This window comes from Eucyclogobius newberryi, unplaced genomic scaffold (genome assembly GCF_026437365.1).
Source record: "Eucyclogobius newberryi isolate DKJ021-1_F unplaced genomic scaffold, fEucNew1.0.hap1 SCAF_22, whole genome shotgun sequence".
Classification (NCBI taxonomy): Eukaryota; Metazoa; Chordata; class Actinopteri; order Gobiiformes; family Gobiidae; genus Eucyclogobius; species Eucyclogobius newberryi.
Genome location: NW_027315857.1, coordinates 27,741,180 through 27,768,091, shown reverse-complemented (window position 1 = coordinate 27,768,091; position 26,912 = coordinate 27,741,180). Strand labels below are relative to the sequence as shown.

General features: G+C 38.2%; 1 protein-coding gene across 1 annotated transcript; it reads right to left on the bottom strand.

Annotated features, from left to right (window-relative positions):
- Positions 1-219: 219 nt before the first annotated feature.
- LOC140372000 (uncharacterized) lies at positions 220-25,877 on the bottom strand. Its single transcript, XM_072459242.1, has 7 exons — positions 25,696-25,877; positions 25,416-25,563; positions 25,149-25,272; positions 21,576-21,739; positions 1,437-1,578; positions 1,263-1,378; positions 220-461 (listed from the first exon to the last, which is right to left on the bottom strand). The coding sequence occupies exons 1-7, from the start codon at positions 25,717-25,719 to the stop codon at positions 433-435; spliced, it is 747 nt and encodes a 248-aa protein (XP_072315343.1). The 5' UTR covers positions 25,720-25,877; the 3' UTR covers positions 220-432.
- Between the last annotated feature and the right edge of the window lie 1,035 nt (positions 25,878-26,912).

Genomic DNA, 26,912 nt, shown 5'->3' with positions numbered 1-26,912 from the left:
AAAAACTCTTCAACAACCAAAGGAAAAAGGGGTGTGGTCTACCTCATCTGCCAGTAAGGCCTGTACAGGAACCTGCGGCACAACATTACTCTCAATATGAGACCATTGAGCTTCATATTCTGGCTCCGCCCCTTTTTCTTTTGATAATTGTAGAGTTTTAAATCAGATTCAAGGTTTCTTTCCGTGCCACCTTGAAACAAAATGCAAACATTGTAGGTGTTTTACAGTTGCTTGGTTCATGGAATGTTTATTGAATATGTTAGCCGTTAGCCGTTAGCCGTTAGCCGTTAGCTCAGTCCAGCTCTTAGGCTCCGGAACAACACACAGTTCAATTCAATTAAATTCAATACATTTTTGTAACACCCAAAATCACAGCAGTGGGTGCCTCGAGGGGCGTGACACAGGACACGAGTACCCGAAGACCCCGAGGCTCTAGTGGCCCTTCTGCTCCTGACGCCGAGCTGTGGAGACACCAACACCACAGTTTAGTTCGATTTATGGGGCACTGTGTAGTTAACTAGGGAAATAGAATTTGAATTGGATAAATGAAAGATGTGACGCGCCCCCTGGAGGACGCTGTCCACATGTGACACGCCCCCTGGAGGACGCTGTCCACATGTGACACGCCCCCTGGAGGACGCTGTCCACATGTGACACGCCCCCTGGAGGACGCTGTCCACATGTGACACGCCCCCTGGAGGACGCTCACATGTGACACGCCCCCTGGAGGACGCTGTCCACATGTGACACGCTTCTGGAGGACGCTCTCATGTGACACGCCCCCTGGAGGACGCTCACATGTGACACGCCCCCTGGAGGACGCTGTCCACATGTGACACGCCCCCTGGAGGACGCTGTCCACATGTGACATGCCCCCTGGAGGACGCTGTCCACATGTGACACGCCCCCTGGAGGACGCTGTCCACATGTGACACGCCCCCTGGAGGACGCTCACATGTGACACGCCCCCTGGAGGACGCTGTCCACATGTGACACGCCCCCTGGAGGACGCTCTCATGTGACGAGCCCCCTGGAGGACGCTCTCATGTGACACGCCCCCTGGAGGACGCTGTCCACATGTAACACGCCCCCTGGAGGACGCTGTCCACATGTGACACCTCCCCTGGAGGACGCTGTCACATGTGACACGCCCCCTGGAGGATGCTGTCCACATGTGACGCGCCCCCTGGAGGACGCTCACATGTGACACGCCCCCTGGAGGAGGCTCTCATGTGACACGTCCCCTGGAGGACTCTTCGTACCTCTGACCGTGACGTAGACTTTGCCGGTGTAAACCTCGTCTTCCACTCGACACTCATAAAGTCCTTCGTTCTCTTTGGTCACATTTTTCACCGTGAACGTTCCGTCGTTGCTCAGGCTGAAGACGCAGGAGAACGTTCAGAATCGTCTTTTGACAAGCGGTAAAGTCCTCTCACCTGATGTATTGATCGTCGTGTTTGAAAATCGCCGAAGCCGGTGCGACGTTGCCCGTCTTTCTGTCCCTCTTCAAACACCGCAGAGGGATGTCGTCGCCCTCCGTCACAGGAAGAGGCGGAGCTTCCAGGACACTGCTGATAACTGCACAAGGAAACCACACCTGCTGAACCGCCCCTTTTTGTCCGTAACTCGTCACCAGAATCACTATTTGTCGATGTTTGTTAAAGGATGGAACAATACTTTGTGGGGTTCAATATTTATGGTGTATAAATGTTTGTGTGTGTTATTGAGTGTCTGCTTATGATGTCATAAAGAGACACTTATGATGTCATAAAGAGACACTTATGATGTCATAAAGACACTTATGATTTCATAAAGACACTTATGATGTCATAAAGAGACACTTATGATGTCATAAACAGACACTTATGATGTCATAAAGACACTTATGATGTCATAAAGCAGACACTTATGATGTCATAAACAGACACTTATGATGTCATAAAGACACTTATGATGTCATAAAGCATGTTATTGCTTTTTAGGATTGTAGGATTTTTGTTCTGTTTCAACTCTTTAACACTTTCACTGATTTAAGATAAGATAAGATAAGATATTCTTTTATTGTCCCACATGGGGAAATTTCATTGTTGCAACGCAGGAAGATCCAGAGGTAGATCCAGAAGAACAGATCACTTATAGGAATTCTGAAAAACACTTTCAGTAGAAGATCTCCTATAAATAAATAAAAACTCCCATAGACAAATAAATAAATAAATACATAAATACCATGTCATGTGATCACGACAGTAATTGCACATGAATATGTGTCATTTCATCAAGTTTTACCTCATTAGGCCACACTGACTTGATCTTTAGTTTTACAGATTTTTTCCGGACATTGGACCATTGGACACCGGGTGGGAAAATAAAAATATTACCTGGCAAAACCGTCATTTGACAAGAAATGTAGTGTCTGTACAATAAACAAAGAAATTATTGATACATGAGTTTGTTTAACGTCAACAAAACATTTAAAGCACCAAGGATTTCACAAAAAGTCAATAAATCAAGAGCCAACATTAGAAATATTCAACTTCAAACCATAAAGGAACTTTATAGTCATAGTCCAGAACATTTGTGTCTATTACTTTTTACTATTTCTTCCTTTTGACACTTTTGCTGTTCCTGCTACAGGCTGTTCGCCCCGAACTCTAGAGGCTTTGCCCCCTCGGGACCCCCACCGCGGGACCCTCACCTCGGGACCCCACCGCGGGACCCTCACCTCGGGACCCCCACCGCGGGACCCTCACCTCGGGACCCCCACCGCGGGACCCCCACCGCGGGACCCTCACCTCGGGACCCTCACCTCGGGACCCCCACCGCGGGACCCCCACCACGGGACCCTCACCTCGGGACCCCCACCGCGGGACCCCCACCACGGGACCCTCACCTCGGGACCCCCACCGCGCGACCCCCACCTCGGGACCCACCTCCGGACCCCCACCTCAGGACCCACCTCGGGACCCCCACCTCGGGGCAACATTAGTCGTACGTCATGTAAACATATTGACTTCGATAGTTGTATTTAATGTTTTTTGGTCAGTGGATGATTTGATACAAATTGGATGGTGAATGAACCGTTGTGGCCAAAGAGCGGATGAAGCGTAACCAAACACAGTGTCGCTCACATGCCGGACAGAAATGAGGTTATACCACTTTCCGGTTGGTGGTGACACATAGCGAGTGTATGTAAATATATACATTTTATTCGATTGGTGATTATTTTGATTCCGTATAATACGAAAAAGTCGGACCGCCGGGTCGGTAAAACGAAAAATCAAGTCAGCGTCGCCGTACAATCGCTTTCACCGTCTTAGGGGCTGTTGCTTTAGACATTTTTACATATTGTACTTTTTTTCAGTATTTGCAAAAGTAAATGTCACACTTTTGTCACACTTTTGTCACACTTTTTCACACTTTTTCACACTTTTGTCACACTTTTATCACACTTTTGTCACACTTTTATCACACTTTTGTCACACTTTTGTCACACTTTATCACAATTTTGTCACACTTTTATCACACTTTTGTCACACTTTTGTCACACTTTGTCACACTTTTGTCACACTTTTGTCACACTTTTATCACACTTTTGTCACACTTTTATCACACTTTTGTCACACTTTATCACAATTTTGTCACACTTTTCTCACACTTTTGTCACACTTTTGTCACACTTTGTCACACTTTTATCACACTTTTGTCACACTTTTCTCACACTTTTGTCACACTTTTGTCACACTTTTATCACACTTTTGTCACACTTTTGTCACACTTTTTCACACTTTTGTCACACTTTTATCACACTTTTGTCACACTTTTATCACACTTTTGTCACACTTTGTCACACTTTTGTCACACTTTTATCACTTTTGTCACACTTTTATCACACTTTTGTCACACTTTTATCACACTTTTATCACACTTTTGTCACACTTTATCACTATTTTGTCACACTTTTATCAAACTTTTGTCACACTTTTGTCACACTTTATCACAATTTTGTCACACTTTTATCACACTTTTGTCACACTTTTATCACACTTTTATCACACTTTTGTCACACTTTATCACTATTTTGTCACACTTTTGTCACACTTTTATCACTTTTGTCACACTTTTATCACACTTTTGTCACACTTTGTCACACTTTTATCACACTTTTGTCACACTTTTGTCACACTTTGTCACACTTTTATCACACTTTTATCACACTTTTGTCACACTTTTATCACACTTTTGTCACACTTTTGTCACACTTTTTTCACACTTTTATCACACTTTTGTCACACTTTTGTCACACTTTTATCACACTTTTGTCACACTTTGTCACACTTTTATCACACTTTTGTCACACTTTGTCACACTTTTATCACACTTTTGTCACACTTTTGTCACACTTTTATCACACTTTTGTCAAACTTTATCACACTTTTGTCACACTTTGTCACACTTTTGTCACACTTTTATCACACTTTTCTCACACTTTTCTCACACTTTGTCACACTTTTATCACACTTTTGTCACACTTTGTCACACTTTTATCACACTTTTGTCACACTTTTATCACACTTTTGTCACACTTTGTCACACTTTTGTCACACTTTTATCACACTTTTGTCACACTTTTGTCACACTTTCATCACACTTTTGTCACACTTTTGTCACACTTTTTCACACTTTTGTCACACTTTTGTCACACTTTTATCACACTTTTGTCACACTTTGTCACACTTTTATCACACTTTTGTCACACTTTTGTCACACTTTGTCACACTTTTATCACACTTTTATCACACTTTTGTCACACTTTTATCACACTTTTGTCACACTTTTATCACACTTTTGTCACACTTTTATCACACTTTTGTCACACTTTGTCACACTTTTATCACACTTTTGTCACACTTTGTCACACTTTTATCACACTTTTGTCACACTTTTGTCACACTTTTATCACACTTTTGTCAAACTTTATCACACTTTTGTCACACTTTTGTCACACTTTTGTCACACTTTTGTCACACTTTTGTCACACTTTGTCACACTTTTGTCACACTTTTATCACACTTTTGTCACACTTTTTTCACACTTTTGTCACACTTTTTCACACTTTTGTCACACTTTTATCACACTTTTGTCACACTTTTATCACACTTTTGTCACACTTTGTCACACTTTTGTCACACTTTTATCACACTTTTGTCACACTTTTATCACACTTTTATCACACTTTTGTCACACTTTTATCACACTTTTGTCACACTTTTATCACACTTTTGTCACACTTTGTCACACTTTTATCACACTTTTGTCACACTTTTTCACACTTTTGTCACACTTTTATCACACTTTTGTCACACTTTATCACACTTTTGTCACACTTTTGTCACACTTTTGTCACACTTTTATCACACTTTTGTCACACTTTGTCACACTTTTATCACACTTTTGTCACACTTTTGTCACACTTTTGTCACACTTTTATCACACTTTTGTCACACTTTTGTCACACTTTTGTCACACTTTTCTCACACTTTTGTCACACTTTGTCACACTTTTGTCACACTTTTATCACACTTTTGTCACACTTTTGTCACACTTTTTCACACTTTTTCACACTTTTGTCACACTTTTATCACACTTTTGTCACAATTTTATCACACTTTTGTCACACTTTGTCACACTTTTGTCACACTTTTATCACACATTTGTCACACTTTTATCACACTTTTGTCACACTTTGTCACACTTTTATCACACTTTTGTCACACTTTGTCACACTTTTATCACACTTTTGTCACACTTTTATCACACTTTTATCACACTTTTCTCACACTTTTCTCACACTTTGTCACACTTTTGTCACACTTTTGTCACACTTTTGTCACACTTTTGTCACACTTTTTCACACTTTTGTCACACTTTTATCACACTTTTGTCACACTTTTATCACACTTTTGTCACACTTTGTCACACTTTTGTCACACTTTTATCACACTTTTGTCACACTTTTATCACACTTTTGTCACACTTTTATCACACTTTTATCACACTTTTGTCACACTTTGTCACACTTTGTCACACTTTTATCACACTTTTGTCACACTTTTATCACACTTTTGTCACACTTTTATCACACTTTTGTCACACTTTTGTCACACTTTTGTCACACTTTTGTCACACTTTGTCACACTTTTGTCACACTTTTATCACACTTTTGTCACACTTTTGTCACACTTTGTCACACTTTTATCACACTTTTGTCACACTTTTATCACACTTTTGTCACACTTTTATCACACTTTGTCACACTTTTATCACACTTTTGTCACACTTTGTCACACTTTTATCACACTTTTGTGTCACACTTTTGTCACACTTTTGTCACACTTTGTCACACTTTTGTCACACTTTTATCACACTTTTGTCACACTTTTATCACACTTTTGTCACACTTTTATCACACTTTTGTCAAACTTTGTCACACTTTTATCACACTTTTGTCACACTTTTATCACACTTTGTCACACTTTTATCACACTTTTGTCACACTTTGTCACACTTTGTCACACTTTTATCACACTTTTGTCACACTTTGTCACACTTTTATCACACTTTTGTCACACTTTTGTCACACTTTGTCACACTTTTATCACACTTTTGTCACACTTTGTCACACTTTGTCACACTTTTATCACACTTTTGTGTCACACTTTTGTCACACTTTTGTCACACTTTGTCACACTTTTATCACACTTTTGTCACACTTTGTCACACTTTGTCACACTTTTATCACACTTTTGTCACACTTTTATCACACTTTGTCACACTTTTATCACACTTTTGTCACACTTTGTCACACTTTGTCACACTTTTATCACACTTTTGTCACACTTTGTCACACTTTTATCACACTTTTGTCACACTTTTGTCACACTTTGTCACACTTTTATCACACTTTTGTCACACTTTGTCACACTTTGTCACACTTTTATCACACTTTTGTGTCACACTTTTGTCACACTTTTGTCACACTTTGTCACACTTTTGTCACACTTTTATCACACTTTTGTCACACTTTGTCACACTTTTGTCACACTTTTATCACACTTTTGTCACACTTTTATCACACTTTTGTCACACTTTTATCACACTTTTGTCACACTTTTGTCACACTTTTGTCACACTTTTGTCACACTTTGTCACACTTTTGTCACACTTTTGTCACACTTTTGTCACACTTTTGTCACACTTTGTCACACTTTTATCACACTTTTGTCACACTTTTGTCACACTTTTATCACACTTTTGTCACACTTTTGTCACACTTTTGTCACACTTTTTCACACTTTTGTCACACTTTTATCACACTTTTGTCACACTTTTATCACACTTTTGTCACACTTTGTCACACTTTTGTCACACTTTTATCACACTTTTGTCACACTTTTCTCACACTTTTGTCACTTTTATCACACTTTTATCACACTTTTGTCACACTTTCATCACACTTTTGTCACACTTTTGTCACACTTTTGTCACACTTTTTCACACTTTTGTCACACTTTTATCACACTTTTGTCACACTTTTATCACACTTTTGTCACACTTTGTCACACTTTTGTCACACTTTTGTCACACTTTTTCACACTTTTGTCACACTTTTATCACACTTTTGTCACACTTTTATCACACTTTTGTCACACTTTTGTCACACTTTTTCACACTTTTGTCACACTTTTATCACACTTTTGTCACACTTTGTCACACTTTTATCACACTTTTATCACACTTTTCTCACACTTTTCTCACACTTTTGTCACTTTTATCACACTTTTGTCACACTTTATCACTATTTTGTCACACTTTTATCAAACTTTTGTCACACTTTTGTCACACTTTATCACAATTTTGTCACACTTTTATCACACTTTTGTCACACTTTTATCACACTTTTATCACACTTTTGTCACACTTTATCACTATTTTGTCACACTTTTGTCACACTTTTATCACACTTTTGTCACACTTTTATCACACTTTTGTCACACTTTTGTCACACTTTTGTCACACTTTTGTCACACTTTGTCACACTTTTGTCACACTTTTATCACACTTTTGTCACACTTTTGTCACACTTTGTCACACTTTTATCACACTTTTGTCACACTTTTATCACACTTTTGTCACACTTTTATCACACTTTTGTCACACTTTGTCACACTTTTGTCACACTTTTATCACACTTTTGTCACACTTTTCTCACACTTTGTCACACTTTTATCACACTTTTGTCACACTTTGTCACACTTTTATCACACTTTTGTGTCACACTTTTGTCACACTTTTGTCACACTTTGTCACAGTTTTGTCACACTTTTATCACACTTTTGTCACACTTTTATCACACTTTTGTCACACTTTTATCACACTTTTGTCACACTTTTGTCACACTTTTATCACACTTTTGTCACACTTTTATCACACTTTTGTCACACTTTTGTCACACTTTTCTCACACTTTTGTCACACTTTGTCACACTTTTGTCACACTTTTGTCACACTTTTGTCACACTTTTGTCACACTTTGTCACACTTTTATCACACTTTTGTCACACTTTTGTCACACTTTTATCACACTTTTGTCACACTTTTGTCACACTTTTTCACACTTTTGTCACACTTTTATCACACTTTTGTCACACTTTTATCACACTTTTGTCACACTTTGTCACACTTTTGTCACACTTTTATCACACTTTTGTCACACTTTTCTCACACTTTTGTCACTTTTATCACACTTTTATCACACTTTTGTCACACTTTTGTCACACTTTTTCACACTTTTGTCACACTTTTATCACACTTTTGTCACACTTTTATCACACTTTTGTCACACTTTTATCACACTTTTGTCACACTTTTATCACACTTTTGTCACACTTTTGTCACACTTTTTCACACTTTTGTCACACTTTTATCACACTTTTGTCACACTTTGTCACACTTTTATCACACTTTTGTCACACTTTTATCACACTTTTGTCACACTTTTATCACACTTTTGTCACACTTTTGTCACACTTTTATCACACTTTTGTCACACTTTTGTCACACTTTTGTCACACTTTTGTCACACTTTTATCACACTTTTGTCACACTTTTATCACACTTTTGTCACACTTTGTCACACTTTTGTCACACTTTTATCACACTTTTGTCACACTTTTCTCACACTTTGTCACACTTTTATCACACTTTTGTCACACTTTGTCACACTTTTATCACACTTTTGTGTCACACTTTTGTCACACTTTGTCACACTTTTGTCACACTTTTATCACACTTTTGTCACACTTTTATCACACTTTTGTCACACTTTTATCACACTTTTGTCACACTTTGTCACACTTTTATCACACTTTTGTCACACTTTGTCACACTTTGTCACACTTTTATCACACTTTTGTCACACTTTTATCACACTTTGTCACACTTTTATCACACTTTTGTCACACTTTGTCACACTTTGTCACACTTTTATCACACTTTTGTCACACTTTGTCACACTTTTATCACACTTTTGTCACACTTTTGTCACACTTTTATCACACTTTTGTCACACTTTTGTCACACTTTTGTCACACTTTTTCACACTTTTGTCACACTTTTATCACACTTTTGTCACACTTTTATCACACTTTTGTCACACTTTGTCACACTTTTGTCACACTTTTATCACACTTTTGTCACACTTTTCTCACACTTTTGTCACTTTTATCACACTTTTATCACACTTTTGTCACACTTTCATCACACTTTTGTCACACTTTTGTCACACTTTTGTCACACTTTTTCACACTTTTGTCACACTTTTATCACACTTTTGTCACACTTTTATCACACTTTGTCACACTTTTGTCACACTTTTATCACACTTTTGTCACACTTTTATCACACTTTTGTCACTTTTATCACACTTTTATCACACTTTTGTCACACTTTTATCACACTTTTGTCACACTTTTATCACACTTTTGTCACACTTTGTCACACTTTTGTCACACTTTTATCACACTTTTGTCACACTTTTCTCACACTTTTGTCACTTTTATCACACTTTTATCACACTTTTGTCACACTTTTATCACACTTTTGTCACACTTTTATCACACTTTTGTCACACTTTTCTCACACTTTTATCACACTTTTGTCACACTTTATCACACTTTTGTCACACTTTGTCACACTTTTATCACACTTTTGTCACACTTTGTCACACTTTTATCACACTTTTGTGTCACACTTTTGTCACACTTTTGTCACACTTTGTCACACTTTTGTCACACTTTTATCACACTTTTGTCACACTTTTATCACACTTTTGTCACACTTTGTCACACTTTTATCACACTTTTGTCACACTTTGTCACACTTTGTCACACTTTTATCACACTTTTGTCACACTTTTATCACACTTTGTCACACTTTTATCACACTTTTGTCACACTTTTGTCACACTTTGTCACACTTTTGTCACACTTTTATCACACTTTTGTCACACTTTTATCACACTTTTGTCACACTTTTCTCACACTTTTGTCACTTTTATCACACTTTTATCACACTTTTGTCACACTTTCATCACACTTTTGTCACACTTTGTCACACTTTTGTCACACTTTTATCACACTTTTGTCACACTTTTATCACACTTTTGTCACTTTTATCACACTTTTATCACACTTTTGTCACACTTTTATCACACTTTTGTCACACTTTTATCACACTTTTGTCACACTTTGTCACACTTTTGTCACACTTTTATCACACTTTTGTCACACTTTTATCACACTTTTGTCACACTTTGTCACACTTTTATCACACTTTTGTGTCACACTTTTGTCACACTTTGTCACACTTTTGTCACACTTTTATCACACTTTTGTCACACTTTTATCACACTTTTGTCACACTTTTATCACACTTTTGTAACACTTTGTCACACTTTTATCACACTTTTGTCACACTTTGTCACACTTTGTCACACTTTTATCACACTTTTGTCACACTTTTATCACACTTTGTCACACTTTTATCACACTTTTGTCACACTTTGTCACACTTTGTCACACTTTTATCACACTTTTGTCACACTTTGTCACACTTTTATCACACTTTTGTCACACTTTTGTCACACTTTTATCACACTTTTGTCACACTTTTGTCACACTTTTGTCACACTTTTTCACACTTTTGTCACACTTTTATCACACTTTTGTCACACTTTTATCACACTTTTGTCACACTTTGTCACACTTTTGTCACACTTTTATCACACTTTTGTCACACTTTTCTCACACTTTTGTCACTTTTATCACACTTTTATCACACTTTTGTCACACTTTCATCACACTTTTGTCACACTTTTGTCACACTTTTGTCACACTTTTTCACACTTTTGTCACACTTTTATCACACTTTTGTCACACTTTTATCACACTTTGTCACACTTTTGTCACACTTTTATCACACTTTTGTCACACTTTTATCACACTTTTGTCACTTTTATCACACTTTTATCACACTTTTGTCACACTTTTATCACACTTTTGTCACACTTTTATCACACTTTTGTCACACTTTGTCACACTTTTGTCACACTTTTATCACACTTTTGTCACACTTTTCTCACACTTTTGTCACTTTTATCACACTTTTATCACACTTTTGTCACACTTTTATCACACTTTTGTCACACTTTTATCACACTTTTGTCACACTTTTCTCACACTTTTATCACACTTTTGTCACACTTTATCACACTTTTGTCACACTTTGTCACACTTTTATCACACTTTTGTCACACTTTGTCACACTTTTATCACACTTTTGTGTCACACTTTTGTCACACTTTTGTCACACTTTGTCACACTTTTGTCACACTTTTATCACACTTTTGTCACACTTTTATCACACTTTTGTCACACTTTGTCACACTTTTATCACACTTTTGTCACACTTTGTCACACTTTGTCACACTTTTATCACACTTTTGTCACACTTTTATCACACTTTGTCACACTTTTATCACACTTTTGTCACACTTTTGTCACACTTTGTCACACTTTTGTCACACTTTTATCACACTTTTGTCACACTTTTATCACACTTTTGTCACACTTTTCTCACACTTTTGTCACTTTTATCACACTTTTATCACACTTTTGTCACACTTTCATCACACTTTTGTCACACTTTGTCACACTTTTGTCACACTTTTATCACACTTTTGTCACACTTTTATCACACTTTTGTCACTTTTATCACACTTTTATCACACTTTTGTCACACTTTTATCACACTTTTGTCACACTTTTATCACACTTTTGTCACACTTTGTCACACTTTTGTCACACTTTTATCACACTTTTGTCACACTTTTCTCACACTTTGTCACACTTTTATCACACTTTTGTCACACTTTGTCACACTTTTATCACACTTTTGTGTCACACTTTTGTCACACTTTTGTCACACTTTGTCACACTTTTGTCACACTTTTATCACACTTTTGTCACACTTTTATCACACTTTTGTCACACTTTGTCACACTTTTATCACACTTTTGTCACACTTTGTCACACTTTGTCACACTTTTATCACACTTTTGTCACACTTTTATCACACTTTGTCACACTTTTATCACACTTTTGTCACACTTTGTCACACTTTTGTCACACTTTTATCACACTTTTGTCACACTTTTATCACACTTTTGTCACTTTTATCACACTTTTATCACACTTTTGTCACACTTTTATCACACTTTTGTCACACTTTTATCACACTTTTGTCACACTTTGTCACACTTTTGTCACACTTTTATCACACTTTTGTCACACTTTTCTCACACTTTGTCACACTTTTATCACACTTTTGTCACACTTTGTCACACTTTTATCACACTTTTGTGTCACACTTTTGTCACACTTTTGTCACACTTTGTCACACTTTTGTCACACTTTTATCACACTTTTGTCACACTTTTATCACACTTTTGTCACACTTTGTCACACTTTTATCACACTTTTGTCACACTTTGTCACACTTTGTCACACTTTTATCACACTTTTGTCACACTTTTATCACACTTTTGTCACACTTTTATCACACTTTTGTCACAATTTTATCACACTTTTGTCACACTTTGTCACACTTTTGTCACACTTTTATCACACATTTGTCACACTTTTATCACACTTTTGTCACACTTTGTCACACTTTTATCACACTTTTGTCACACTTTGTCACACTTTTATCACACTTTTGTCACACTTTTATCACACTTTTATCACACTTTTCTCACACTTTTCTCACACTTTGTCACACTTTTGTCACACTTTTGTCACACTTTTGTCACACTTTTGTCACACTTTTTCACACTTTTGTCACACTTTTATCACACTTTTGTCACACTTTTATCACACTTTTGTCACACTTTGTCACACTTTTGTCACACTTTTATCACACTTTTGTCACACTTTTATCACACTTTTGTCACACTTTTATCACACTTTTATCACACTTTTGTCACACTTTGTCACACTTTGTCACACTTTTATCACACTTTTGTCACACTTTATCACACTTTTGTCACACTTTTCTCACACTTTTGTCACTTTTATCACACTTTTGTCACACTTTTATCACACTTTTGTCACACTTTTATCACACTTTTGTCACACTTTTGTCACACTTTTGTCACACTTTTGTCACACTTTGTCACACTTTTGTCACACTTTTATCACACTTTTGTCACACTTTTGTCACACTTTGTCACACTTTTATCACACTTTTGTCACACTTTTATCACACTTTTGTCACACTTTTATCACACTTTGTCACACTTTTATCACACTTTTGTCACACTTTGTCACACTTTTATCACACTTTTGTGTCACACTTTTGTCACACTTTTGTCACACTTTGTCACACTTTTGTCACACTTTTATCACACTTTTGTCACACTTTTATCACACTTTTGTCACACTTTTATCACACTTTTGTCAAACTTTGTCACACTTTTATCACACTTTTGTCACACTTTTATCACACTTTGTCACACTTTTATCACACTTTTGTCACACTTTGTCACACTTTGTCACACTTTTATCACACTTTTGTCACACTTTGTCACACTTTTATCACACTTTTGTCACACTTTTGTCACACTTTGTCACACTTTTATCACACTTTTGTCACACTTTGTCACACTTTGTCACACTTTTATCACACTTTTGTGTCACACTTTTGTCACACTTTTGTCACACTTTGTCACACTTTTATCACACTTTTGTCACACTTTGTCACACTTTGTCACACTTTTATCACACTTTTGTCACACTTTTATCACACTTTGTCACACTTTTATCACACTTTTGTCACACTTTGTCACACTTTGTCACACTTTTATCACACTTTTGTCACACTTTGTCACACTTTTATCACACTTTTGTCACACTTTTGTCACACTTTGTCACACTTTTATCACACTTTTGTCACACTTTGTCACACTTTGTCACACTTTTATCACACTTTTGTGTCACACTTTTGTCACACTTTTGTCACACTTTGTCACACTTTTGTCACACTTTTATCACACTTTTGTCACACTTTGTCACACTTTTGTCACACTTTTATCACACTTTTGTCACACTTTTATCACACTTTTGTCACACTTTTATCACACTTTTGTCACACTTTTGTCACACTTTTGTCACACTTTTGTCACACTTTGTCACACTTTTGTCACACTTTTGTCACACTTTTGTCACACTTTTGTCACACTTTGTCACACTTTTATCACACTTTTGTCACACTTTTGTCACACTTTTATCACACTTTTGTCACACTTTTGTCACACTTTTGTCACACTTTTTCACACTTTTGTCACACTTTTATCACACTTTTGTCACACTTTTATCACACTTTTGTCACACTTTGTCACACTTTTGTCACACTTTTATCACACTTTTGTCACACTTTTCTCACACTTTTGTCACTTTTATCACACTTTTATCACACTTTTGTCACACTTTCATCACACTTTTGTCACACTTTTGTCACACTTTTGTCACACTTTTTCACACTTTTGTCACACTTTTATCACACTTTTGTCACACTTTTATCACACTTTTGTCACACTTTGTCACACTTTTGTCACACTTTTGTCACACTTTTTCACACTTTTGTCACACTTTTATCACACTTTTGTCACACTTTTATCACACTTTTGTCACACTTTTGTCACACTTTTTCACACTTTTGTCACACTTTTATCACACTTTTGTCACACTTTGTCACACTTTTATCACACTTTTATCACACTTTTCTCACACTTTTCTCACACTTTTGTCACTTTTATCACACTTTTGTCACACTTTATCACTATTTTGTCACACTTTTATCAAACTTTTGTCACACTTTTGTCACACTTTATCACAATTTTGTCACACTTTTATCACACTTTTGTCACACTTTTATCACACTTTTATCACACTTTTGTCACACTTTATCACTATTTTGTCACACTTTTGTCACACTTTTATCACACTTTTGTCACACTTTTATCACACTTTTGTCACACTTTTGTCACACTTTTGTCACACTTTTGTCACACTTTGTCACACTTTTGTCACACTTTTATCACACTTTTGTCACACTTTTGTCACACTTTGTCACACTTTTATCACACTTTTGTCACACTTTTATCACACTTTTGTCACACTTTTATCACACTTTTGTCACACTTTGTCACACTTTTGTCACACTTTTATCACACTTTTGTCACACTTTTCTCACACTTTGTCACACTTTTATCACACTTTTGTCACACTTTGTCACACTTTTATCACACTTTTGTGTCACACTTTTGTCACACTTTTGTCACACTTTGTCACAGTTTTGTCACACTTTTATCACACTTTTGTCACACTTTTATCACACTTTTGTCACACTTTTATCACACTTTTGTCACACTTTTGTCACACTTTTATCACACTTTTGTCACACTTTTATCACACTTTTGTCACACTTTTGTCACACTTTTCTCACACTTTTGTCACACTTTGTCACACTTTTGTCACACTTTTGTCACACTTTTGTCACACTTTTGTCACACTTTGTCACACTTTTATCACACTTTTGTCACACTTTTGTCACACTTTTATCACACTTTTGTCACACTTTTGTCACACTTTTTCACACTTTTGTCACACTTTTATCACACTTTTGTCACACTTTTATCACACTTTTGTCACACTTTGTCACACTTTTGTCACACTTTTATCACACTTTTGTCACACTTTTCTCACACTTTTGTCACTTTTATCACACTTTTATCACACTTTTGTCACACTTTTGTCACACTTTTTCACACTTTTGTCACACTTTTATCACACTTTTGTCACACTTTTATCACACTTTTGTCACACTTTTATCACACTTTTGTCACACTTTTATCACACTTTTGTCACACTTTTGTCACACTTTTTCACACTTTTGTCACACTTTTATCACACTTTTGTCACACTTTGTCACACTTTTATCACACTTTTGTCACACTTTTATCACACTTTTGTCACACTTTTATCACACTTTTGTCACACTTTTGTCACACTTTTATCACACTTTTGTCACACTTTTGTCACACTTTTGTCACACTTTTGTCACACTTTTATCACACTTTTGTCACACTTTTATCACACTTTTGTCACACTTTGTCACACTTTTGTCACACTTTTATCACACTTTTGTCACACTTTTCTCACACTTTGTCACACTTTTATCACACTTTTGTCACACTTTGTCACACTTTTATCACACTTTTGTGTCACACTTTTGTCACACTTTGTCACACTTTTGTCACACTTTTATCACACTTTTGTCACACTTTTATCACACTTTTGTCACACTTTTATCACACTTTTGTCACACTTTGTCACACTTTTATCACACTTTTGTCACACTTTGTCACACTTTGTCACACTTTTATCACACTTTTGTCACACTTTTATCACACTTTGTCACACTTTTATCACACTTTTGTCACACTTTGTCACACTTTGTCACACTTTTATCACACTTTTGTCACACTTTGTCACACTTTTATCACACTTTTGTCACACTTTTGTCACACTTTTATCACACTTTTGTCACACTTTTGTCACACTTTTGTCACACTTTTTCACACTTTTGTCACACTTTTATCACACTTTTGTCACACTTTTATCACACTTTTGTCACACTTTGTCACACTTTTGTCACACTTTTATCACACTTTTGTCACACTTTTCTCACACTTTTGTCACTTTTATCACACTTTTATCACACTTTTGTCACACTTTCATCACACTTTTGTCACACTTTTGTCACACTTTTGTCACACTTTTTCACACTTTTGTCACACTTTTATCACACTTTTGTCACACTTTTATCACACTTTGTCACACTTTTGTCACACTTTTATCACACTTTTGTCACACTTTTATCACACTTTTGTCACTTTTATCACACTTTTATCACACTTTTGTCACACTTTTATCACACTTTTGTCACACTTTTATCACACTTTTGTCACACTTTGTCACACTTTTGTCACACTTTTATCACACTTTTGTCACACTTTTCTCACACTTTTGTCACTTTTATCACACTTTTATCACACTTTTGTCACACTTTTATCACACTTTTGTCACACTTTTATCACACTTTTGTCACACTTTTCTCACACTTTTATCACACTTTTGTCACACTTTATCACACTTTTGTCACACTTTGTCACACTTTTATCACACTTTTGTCACACTTTGTCACACTTTTATCACACTTTTGTGTCACACTTTTGTCACACTTTTGTCACACTTTGTCACACTTTTGTCACACTTTTATCACACTTTTGTCACACTTTTATCACACTTTTGTCACACTTTGTCACACTTTTATCACACTTTTGTCACACTTTGTCACACTTTGTCACACTTTTATCACACTTTTGTCACACTTTTATCACACTTTGTCACACTTTTATCACACTTTTGTCACACTTTTGTCACACTTTGTCACACTTTTGTCACACTTTTATCACACTTTTGTCACACTTTTATCACACTTTTGTCACACTTTTCTCACACTTTTGTCACTTTTATCACACTTTTATCACACTTTTGTCACACTTTCATCACACTTTTGTCACACTTTGTCACACTTTTGTCACACTTTTATCACACTTTTGTCACACTTTTATCACACTTTTGTCACTTTTATCACACTTTTATCACACTTTTGTCACACTTTTATCACACTTTTGTCACACTTTTATCACACTTTTGTCACACTTTGTCACACTTTTGTCACACTTTTATCACACTTTTGTCACACTTTTATCACACTTTTGTCACACTTTGTCACACTTTTATCACACTTTTGTGTCACACTTTTGTCACACTTTGTCACACTTTTGTCACACTTTTATCACACTTTTGTCACACTTTTATCACACTTTTGTCACACTTTTATCACACTTTTGTCACACTTTGTCACACTTTTATCACACTTTTGTCACACTTTGTCACACTTTGTCACACTTTTATCACACTTTTGTCACACTTTTATCACACTTTGTCACACTTTTATCACACTTTTGTCACACTTTGTCACACTTTGTCACACTTTTATCACACTTTTGTCACACTTTGTCACACTTTTATCACACTTTTGTCACACTTTTGTCACACTTTTATCACACTTTTGTCACACTTTTGTCACACTTTTGTCACACTTTTTCACACTTTTGTCACACTTTTATCACACTTTTGTCACACTTTTATCACACTTTTGTCACACTTTGTCACACTTTTGTCACACTTTTATCACACTTTTGTCACACTTTTCTCACACTTTTGTCACTTTTATCACACTTTTATCACACTTTTGTCACACTTTCATCACACTTTTGTCACACTTTTGTCACACTTTTGTCACACTTTTTCACACTTTTGTCACACTTTTATCACACTTTTGTCACACTTTTATCACACTTTGTCACACTTTTGTCACACTTTTATCACACTTTTGTCACACTTTTATCACACTTTTGTCACTTTTATCACACTTTTATCACACTTTTGTCACACTTTTATCACACTTTTGTCACACTTTTATCACACTTTTGTCACACTTTGTCACACTTTTGTCACACTTTTATCACACTTTTGTCACACTTTTCTCACACTTTTGTCACTTTTATCACACTTTTATCACACTTTTGTCACACTTTTATCACACTTTTGTCACACTTTTATCACACTTTTCTCACACTTTTCTCACACTTTTATCACACTTTTGTCACACTTTATCACACTTTTGTCACACTTTGTCACACTTTTATCACACTTTTGTCACACTTTGTCACACTTTTATCACACTTTTGTGTCACACTTTTGTCACACTTTTGTCACACTTTGTCACACTTTTGTCACACTTTTATCACACTTTTGTCACACTTTTATCACACTTTTGTCACACTTTGTCACACTTTTATCACACTTTTGTCACACTTTGTCACACTTTGTCACACTTTTATCACACTTTTGTCACACTTTTATCACACTTTGTCACACTTTTATCACACTTTTGTCACACTTTTGTCACACTTTGTCACACTTTTGTCACACTTTTATCACACTTTTGTCACACTTTTATCACACTTTTGTCACACTTTTCTCACACTTTTGTCACTTTTATCACACTTTTATCACACTTTTGTCACACTTTCATCACACTTTTGTCACACTTTGTCACACTTTTGTCACACTTTTATCACACTTTTGTCACACTTTTATCACACTTTTGTCACTTTTATCACACTTTTATCACACTTTTGTCACACTTTTATCACACTTTTGTCACACTTTTATCACACTTTTGTCACACTTTGTCACACTTTTGTCACACTTTTATCACACTTTTGTCACACTTTTCTCACACTTTGTCACACTTTTATCACACTTTTGTCACACTTTGTCACACTTTTATCACACTTTTGTGTCACACTTTTGTCACACTTTTGTCACACTTTGTCACACTTTTGTCACACTTTTATCACACTTTTGTCACACTTTTATCACACTTTTGTCACACTTTGTCACACTTTTATCACACTTTTGTCACACTTTGTCACACTTTGTCACACTTTTATCACACTTTTGTCACACTTTTATCACACTTTGTCACACTTTTATCACACTTTTGTCACACTTTGTCACACTTTGTCACACTTTTATCACACTTTTGTCACACTTTTATCACACTTTGTCACACTTTTATCACACTTTTGTCACACTTTTATCACACTTTTGTCACACTTTGTCACACTTTTATCACACTTTTGTCACACTGTGTCACACTTTTATCACACTTTTGTCACACTTTTGTCACACTTTGTCACACTTTTATCACACTTTTGTTACACTTTGTCACACTTTTATCACACTTTTGTGTCACACTTTTGTCACACTTTTGTCACACTTTGTCACACTTTTGTCACACTTTTATCACACTTTTGTCACACTTTTATCACACTTTTGTCACACTTTTATCACACTTTTGTCACACTTTTGTCACACTTTTCTCACACTTTTGTCACACTTTGTCACACTTTTGTCACACTTTTGTCACACTTTTGTCACACTTTTGTCACACTTTGTCACACTTTTATCACACTTTTGTCACACTTTTGTCACACTTTTATCACACTTTTGTCACACTTTTGTCACACTTTTGTCACACTTTTTCACACTTTTGTCACACTTTTATCACACTTTTGTCACACTTTTATCACACTTTTGTCACACTTTGTCACACTTTTGTCACACTTTTATCACACTTTTGTCACACTTTTCTCACACTTTTGTCACTTTTATCACACTTTTATCACACTTTTGTCACACTTTCATCACACTTTTGTCACACTTTTGTCACACTTTTGTCACACTTTTTCACACTTTTGTCACACTTTTATCACACTTTTGTCACACTTTTATCACACTTTTGTCACACTTTGTCACACTTTTGTCACACTTTTATCACACTTTTGTCACACTTTTCTCACACTTTTGTCACTTTTATCACACTTTTATCACACTTTTGTCACACTTTTATCACACTTTTGTCACACTTTTATCACACTTTTGTCACACTTTGTCACACTTTTGTCACACTTTTATCACACTTTTGTCACACTTTTCTCACACTTTTGTCACTTTTATCACACTTTTATCACACTTTTGTCACACTTTTATCACACTTTTGTCACACTTTTATCACACTTTTGTCACACTTTTCTCACACTTTTATCACACTTTTGTCACACTTTATCACACTTTTGTCACACTTTGTCACACTTTTATCACACTTTTGTCACACTTTGTCACACTTTTATCACACTTTTGTCACACTTTTGTCACACTTTTATCACACCTTTGTCACATTTTTGTCACACTTTTGTCTTACCGGTGTTGCTGATGTTGAGGGCGTTGCTCCTCTGGCCCAGGTCGGACTGGCACCAGTACAGCCGGTCTGCCCAGGGGTACACCATCCTCTCCGAGCAGGACAGGACCTCCCCTGACACCTGAGCCCCAGGACACGCCTCCAACATGCCTTCCCATTTGTTAAACCTGCAGAGACACGCCCCCTTCATGCTAGCCAGACACGACGACAGACACGACGACAGACACGACGACAGACACGACGACAGACACGACGACAGACACGACGTCAGACACGACGACAGACACGACGACAGACACGACGACAGACACGACGACAGGCACGACGACAGACATGACGACAGACACGATGACAGACACGACAACAGACATAACAACAGACAGGACAACAGACATGACAACAGACATGACAACAGACATAACAACAGACACCTGAAAACAGACATGACGAGACATGACAACAGACATGACAACAGACATGACAACAGACATGACAACAGACATGACAACAGACATGACAACAGACATGACAACATGACAACAGACATAACAACAGACACCTGAAAACAGACATGACGAGACATGACGACAGACATGACAACAGACATGACAACAGACATGACAACAGACATGACAACAGACATGACAACAGACATGACAAAATGACAACAGACATGACAACAGACATGACAACAGACACGACGACAGACATGACAACAGACACGACGACAGACATGACAACAGACATGACGACAGACATGACAACAGACATGACAACATGACAACAGACATGACAACAGACATAACAACAGACATGACGACAGACATGACAACAGACATGACGACAGACATGACAACAGACATGACAACATGACAACAGACATAACAACATGACAACAGACATGAAAACAGACATGACAACATCACAACAGACATGACGACAGACATGACGACAGATATGACGACAGACATGACAACAGACATGACAACAGACATGACAACAGACATGACAACAGACATGACAAAATGACAACAGACATGACAACAGACACGACGACAGACATGACAACAGACACGACGACAGACATGACAACAGACATGACGACAGACATGACAACAGACATGACAACAGACATGACAACATGACAACAGACATGACAACAGACATAACAACAGACATGACGACAGACATGACAACAGACATGACAACATGACAACAGACATGACAACATGACAACAGACATGACAACAGACATGACAACATGACAACAGACATGACAACAGACATGACAACATCACAACAGACATGACGACAGACATGACGACAGACATGACAACAGACATGACAACAGACATGACAACATCACAACAGACATGACGACAGACATGACGACAGACATGACAACATGACAACAGACATGACAACATGACAACAGACATGACAACAGACATGACGACAGACATGACGACAGACACGACGACAGACACGACGACAGACACGACAACAGACCTGACAACAGACACGACGACAGGCACGACGACAGACATGACAACATCACAACAGACATGACGACAGACATGACGACAGACATGACAACAGACATGACAACAGACATGACAACAGACATGACGACAGACATGACAACAGACATGACAACATGACAACAGACATGACAACAGACATGACGACAGACATGACAACAGACATGACAACATGACAACAGACATGACAACAGACATGACAACAGACATGACGACAGACATGACAACAGACATGACAAAATGACAACAGACATGACAACAGACACGACGACAGACATGACAACAGACACGACGACAGACATGACAACAGACATGACAACATGACAACAGACATGACAACATGACAACAGACATGACAACAGACATGACAACAGACATGACAACATGACAATAGACATGACGACAGACACGACGACAGACATGACAACAGACATGACGACATGACAACAGACATGACAACATGACAACAGACATGACAACAGACATGACAACATGACAATAGACATGACGACAGACACGACGACAGACATGACAACAGACATGACAACAGACATGACGACAGACATGACAACAGACATGACAACATGACAACAGACATGACAACATGACAACAGACATGACAACAGACATGACAACATGACAACAGACATGACGACAGACACGACGACAGACATGACAACAGACATGACGACAGACATGACAACAGACATGACGACAGACATGACAACAGACATGACAACATGACAACAGACATGACAACATGACAACAGACATGACAACAGACATGACAACATGACAACAGACATGACGACAGACACGACGACAGACATGACAACAGACATGACAACAGACATGACAACAGACACGACGACAGACATGACAACAGACATGACAACAGACATGACGACAGACATGACAACAGACATGACAAAATGACAACAGACATGACAACAGACATGACAACAGACACGACGACAGACATGACAACAGACACGACGACAGACATGACAACAGACATGACGACAGACATGACAACAGACATGACAACATGACAACAGACATGACAACATGACAACAGACATGACAACAGACATGACAACATGACAACAGACATGACGACAGACACGACGACAGACATGACAACAGACATGACAACAGACATGACGACAGACATGACAACAGACATGACAACATGACAACAGACATGACAACATGACAACAGACATGACAACAGACATGACAACATGACAACAGACATGACGACAGACACGACGACAGACATGACAACAGACATGACGACAGACATGACAACAGACATGACGACAGACATGACAACAGACATGACAACATGACAACAGACATGACAACATGACAACAGACATGACAACAGACATGACAACATGACAACAGACATGACGACAGACACGACGACAGACATGACAACAGACATGACAACAGACATGACAACAGACACGACGACAGACATGACAACAGACATGACAAAATGACAACAGACATGACGACAGACATGACAACAGACATGACAACATGACAACAGACATGACAAAATGACAACAGACATGACAACAGACATGACAACAGACACGACGACAGACATGACAACAGACACGACGACAGACATGACAACAGACATGACGACAGACATGACAACAGACATGACAACATGACAACAGACATGACAACAGACATAACAACAGACATGACGACAGACATGACAACATGACAACAGACATGACAACAGACATGACAACATGACAACAGACATGACGACAGACACGACGACAGACATGACAACAGACATGACAACAGACATGACAACAGACATGACAACAGACACAATTCACCAGGAAATTTATTTTGAGAGTGAAAAGGTTGAAATCCAATTGAATTTAAGCCACGCCCCCCACACCAGGCCACGCCCCCCAGTATGACACAACCCCGATTGTCTCTATGGACAGGTCTATGTTTATTTCGCAAACTAACGACAGAAACCCACGAGTAAAGAGCGACTGACCTCATGAGCCTCCAGTGGTCGTGCTCGCCCTGGGGCAGTCTGCAGCCCACAGTCAGCAGCTCGTTGTGGAGGAACTGTGTTCTGTTGTGGCTCAGGACGTGGATGGTGACGTGAGCCGAGTCGTCTGCAAACAAGAGTGTCCGTGTAATCCCTCATTTGTTCTGGAGTGTTCCACCAGGACACTGAGTAAGCCCTCCCACCTAAAACCTATCTTCTTTGTTACCTCCTGGAACGTTCTTTTACCCTCAGAGTCTTGCTGTCACTGACCTTCGACCCACAGGAAGTGATGCCAGGGCATAGATGACACATGAGGAAGAGTCCCGTCGTCGTAGCAACTCCACACTCCCTGGTGCTCATGGGAAACAGAGTTCAGAGTGTAGTTTATGGGCCGAGACGCGCGCTGGCTCAACACCACCTGCACCAGAAACCAACTGAGTCATGCTGCAAGGGCCCCGGGGCCTCCGAGGGGCCTCCAGGGGCCTCCAGGGGCCTCAGGGGCCTCAGGGTCCCCAGGGCTCGACTTCACAGTGTATCCAGTGTGTCAGACCGTCATGTTTGGTTGGAGGTCCATGGTGGTGTGGATCAGCTGGAGGTCACACTTCTCACTGTTGTTGTGTTCGTCCAGTTTGACTTCACACGTGAAGGTCACAGAGTCTCCAGCACCAAGGAACCAAGAAGGAACCAAGTCGAACTTTGACCACAGCAACTGACGCCCAGCCCTCTCCTTTAATTCTGCCACGGGAGAATGAAACCAGGTCTAAACCAGGTCTAAACCAGATCTAAACCAGGTCTAAACCAGGTCTAAACCAGGTCCAAACCAGGTCTAAACCAGGACTAAACCAGGTCTAAACCAGGTCCAAACCAGGTCTAAACCAGGTCTAAACCAGGACTAAACCAGGTCTAAACCAGGTCTAAACCAGGTCTAAACCAGGTCCAAACCAGGACTAAACCAGGACTAAACCAGGACTAAACCAGGTCCAAACCAGGTCTAAACCAGGACTAAACCAGGTCTAAACCAGGACTAAACCAGGTCTAAACCAGGTCTAAACCAGGTCTAAACCAGGACTAAACCAGGTCTAAACCAGGACTAAACCAGGACTAAACCAGGTCCAAACCAGGTCTAAACCAGGACTAAACCAGGACTAAACCAGGTCCAAACCAGGTCTAAACCAGGACTAAACCAGGACTAAACCAGGTCCAAACCAGGACTAAACCAGGACTAAACCAGGTCTAAACCAGGTCTAAACCAGGTCTAAACCAGGTCTAAACCAGGACTAAACCAGGTCTAAACCAGGACTAAACCAGGTCTAAACCAGGTCTAAACCAGGTCTAAACCAGGACTAAACCAGGACTAAACCAGGACTAAACCAGGACTAAACCAGGTCTAAACCAGGTCTAAACCAGGTCTAAACCAGGACTAAACCAGGTCTAAACCAGGTCTAAACCAGGTCTAAACCAGGACTAAACCAGGACTAAACCAGGACTAAACCAGGTCTAAACCAGGTCTAAACCAGGTCTAAACCAGGACTAAACCAGGTCTAAACCAGGACTAAACCAGGACTAAACCAGGACTAAACCAGGTCTAAACCAGGTCTAAACCAGGTCTAAACCAGGACTAAACCAGGTCTAAACCAGGTCTAAACCAGGTCTAAACCAGGTCTAAACCAGGACTAAACCAGGTCTAAACCAGGTCTAAACCAGGACTAAACCAGGTCTAAACCAGGTCTAAACCAGGTCTAAACCAGATCTAAACCAGGTCTAAAC